Below are 2,307 nucleotides of genomic sequence, written 5' to 3'. Positions count from 1 at the left end.
AAAGTGAAAGTTACAACATTCACTCTTACATCACTTTTGCATTCAGACCTTGTGTAGTAAATCCACGTTAGTGTAATCCTCCTGAAAACATATCAGGAGAGATGTAAAGAGTAAGATTTGGCTGAAGTTTAAGTTGTTCCACGAACAATCAAATAACGAAGACGTTTTTCTATGGGTTTGTCTCCTATGTCCTCTGTATGTCCCACCATTATAACCCCACCTTTTCCTTTCTTCTTCTTTCACTTACTGATCCCTCCACACCTTCCACTCCTTCATCTGTCCCCAGCACACCTCTTTTCCAAACCACAATACCTCTGGCTTCCTTTATGTTTCCCCCTGAGCTCCCATAGCATTATCCTGTCTTTGCTGCCAATTCAGAAAGAAGCACAGAGCTTGCACGGTTCAGTTGGTGAAGGTGTACTGACCCATCAGCAAACCAAGAAAGAGAACATCTGGGCTCTCTGTTTTTCCTTCAGTGTGTGGGAATCTGGCATCCTTCAAAACTGGATGACACTGGTTAACAGATTCAAGAGTTATTGGAGAGGAACCAACAGACAGACTGATGACATAAAATTAATTTCTTTCTGAAACACCGATAAAATAATAATCTTAAAATAAGCCATCTGTCTGTCAGTCTCAATCTTCTTATACATTTCAGAAGCATGGGTCACACCGGTCTGGGTTTCCTTAAAGCCCTTTTGTCACTGGGAAACCTGTGAAAATGCTGGTCCAAAGCACCACCCTCAAACCTCTGGTCAGGAGAAAGACTTCCGCTGATTTCAACAGTTTGGCTTGTGTGTCTCAACACCGTTATTGCACAGGTGTGTACTAGCACAGATGTAAACATGAAGGTGAAATCTTTGTGGCATCTGCTGTCCTGAGCAGTTTGGAACAAAAACGTCAACACTTTCCCTGAACCCGTTTATATTTTTTGGCAGTGCCAGCTAGGATGGGGAAATCCCAAACACAGAGCACGGACTTATTTGCTTACAGAGTTGTTCTTTCAAGATGTTTTATGACACAAGAGGGATGTTCCAAGAGGAGGAGAAGTTCACTCTGTTCTTACCTCTCCCCAGATGCCAACAGTGTCTCTGATGTCGTTTTTACAGTAAGAGAGTTGTCTGATGCAATTGTTCACAGCAACACTGCTTTTTCCAGGAGCCAGATCTTCTTCTGCCATTTCTACCCAGCCCAGAGATCGCACAGCAAAGCACTAAAAAGAAACCAGAAAATATCTGAACTTGCATCTGAGCATGCAACACAGTGCTGTATCCAGCTACGGAAATCTTGTCATGCAACAGAAACTAGTCAGTTAAGGTTAAAGATCCCCAGCTAGGAGAACAAAATCAAGGCCTTGTAGATGAGCTTATGCTCAAAGATAAATAAATTAAAACATAATTTGAGAATGGCAAAGTGAAAACTTTCAAAGGAACAAAAAATACATGACTTGCCAGGAAAGGTAGCTGTGGAGGTAACAGTAATGCTTTAAAATAAAATACTTTTGCTAATATAACGGAGGAAACAAGGGAGCAGTGAAATAAAGGAAATAGCACAACTACAGATACAGTAGAACTGAAATTTTAGCTAGTATAGATAGCTCTAGAGAGCTCTAACTGAAAAGAAAGAAAATACTATTGGATTACGTCTGTTGTGACGTTCACACTCATGGTATATCTCACTGCCTGGCTTTTAACCAGAAAATTATTTTTTTTTTTTGTGGATTACAGCAATAATTTCTACAGTAAATTTAACTAAGGTAGCAAACAGTAACAAATTCAATGCACTAACAAAAAGATAAGCTATCATTAAGAGGAAAGCAGGCTTTTCTCTAGAAGAAATTAAAGATGACCATTAAAATAAAACAATCTAATTATACGTTTTTTTAGCAGAAGGTTGTTTAGCCAACCAGAGCACTCAGTTGGCAGTACAAGCCAAGGCGACATTACTTTGCACATATGGTGCTTTTTGCAAACAAACAAAATGGGACAAATTGAATGGCACCATCTCTACCCTACATCTACTAGAGTAGGGAATAAAAAACTTTAATTCTGAAAAAACACTGCGCATTTGCTCTCAGGCTTTACTGTGGGTGAAATACAGACCTCACACTAAGTCAATGGGAGTTTGTCTATAAGACCAAGATTTCGTCCGGAGAACATTATGGGTATATCTCATTCTCAAATGGCAATGCACTGCCAGCGATGGATGCGCAACAGACTCACTGGTGTACCTCCTTAATAGGCACACCAAACATTTACGATATGGTCCCTAAAGATTCAGCAATAATAGTTCCTTAATGACCCCATA

The 2,307-nt window shown here is 39.9% G+C and overlaps 1 protein-coding gene across 1 annotated transcript in view; it reads right to left on the bottom strand.

Annotated features, from left to right (window-relative positions):
• The window catches only part of APBB2 (amyloid beta (A4) precursor protein-binding, family B, member 2), a 122,801-nt gene that overhangs the window by 48,138 nt on the left and 72,356 nt on the right, over nucleotides 1-2,307 (bottom strand). Inside the window, exon 8 of the mRNA XM_009332441.1 lies at nucleotides 1,067-1,213. Within this exon, the coding sequence (XP_009330716.1) occupies nucleotides 1,067-1,213 (147 nt within the window). The remainder of the gene's footprint in view (nucleotides 1-1,066; nucleotides 1,214-2,307) is intronic.

The sequence above is a fragment of the Pygoscelis adeliae genome, unplaced genomic scaffold (assembly GCF_000699105.1).
Source record: "Pygoscelis adeliae isolate BGI_AS28 unplaced genomic scaffold, ASM69910v1 Scaffold59, whole genome shotgun sequence".
NCBI classification, from domain to species: domain Eukaryota; kingdom Metazoa; phylum Chordata; class Aves; order Sphenisciformes; family Spheniscidae; genus Pygoscelis; species Pygoscelis adeliae.
This window is presented reverse-complemented; position numbering and strand designations above follow the sequence as displayed.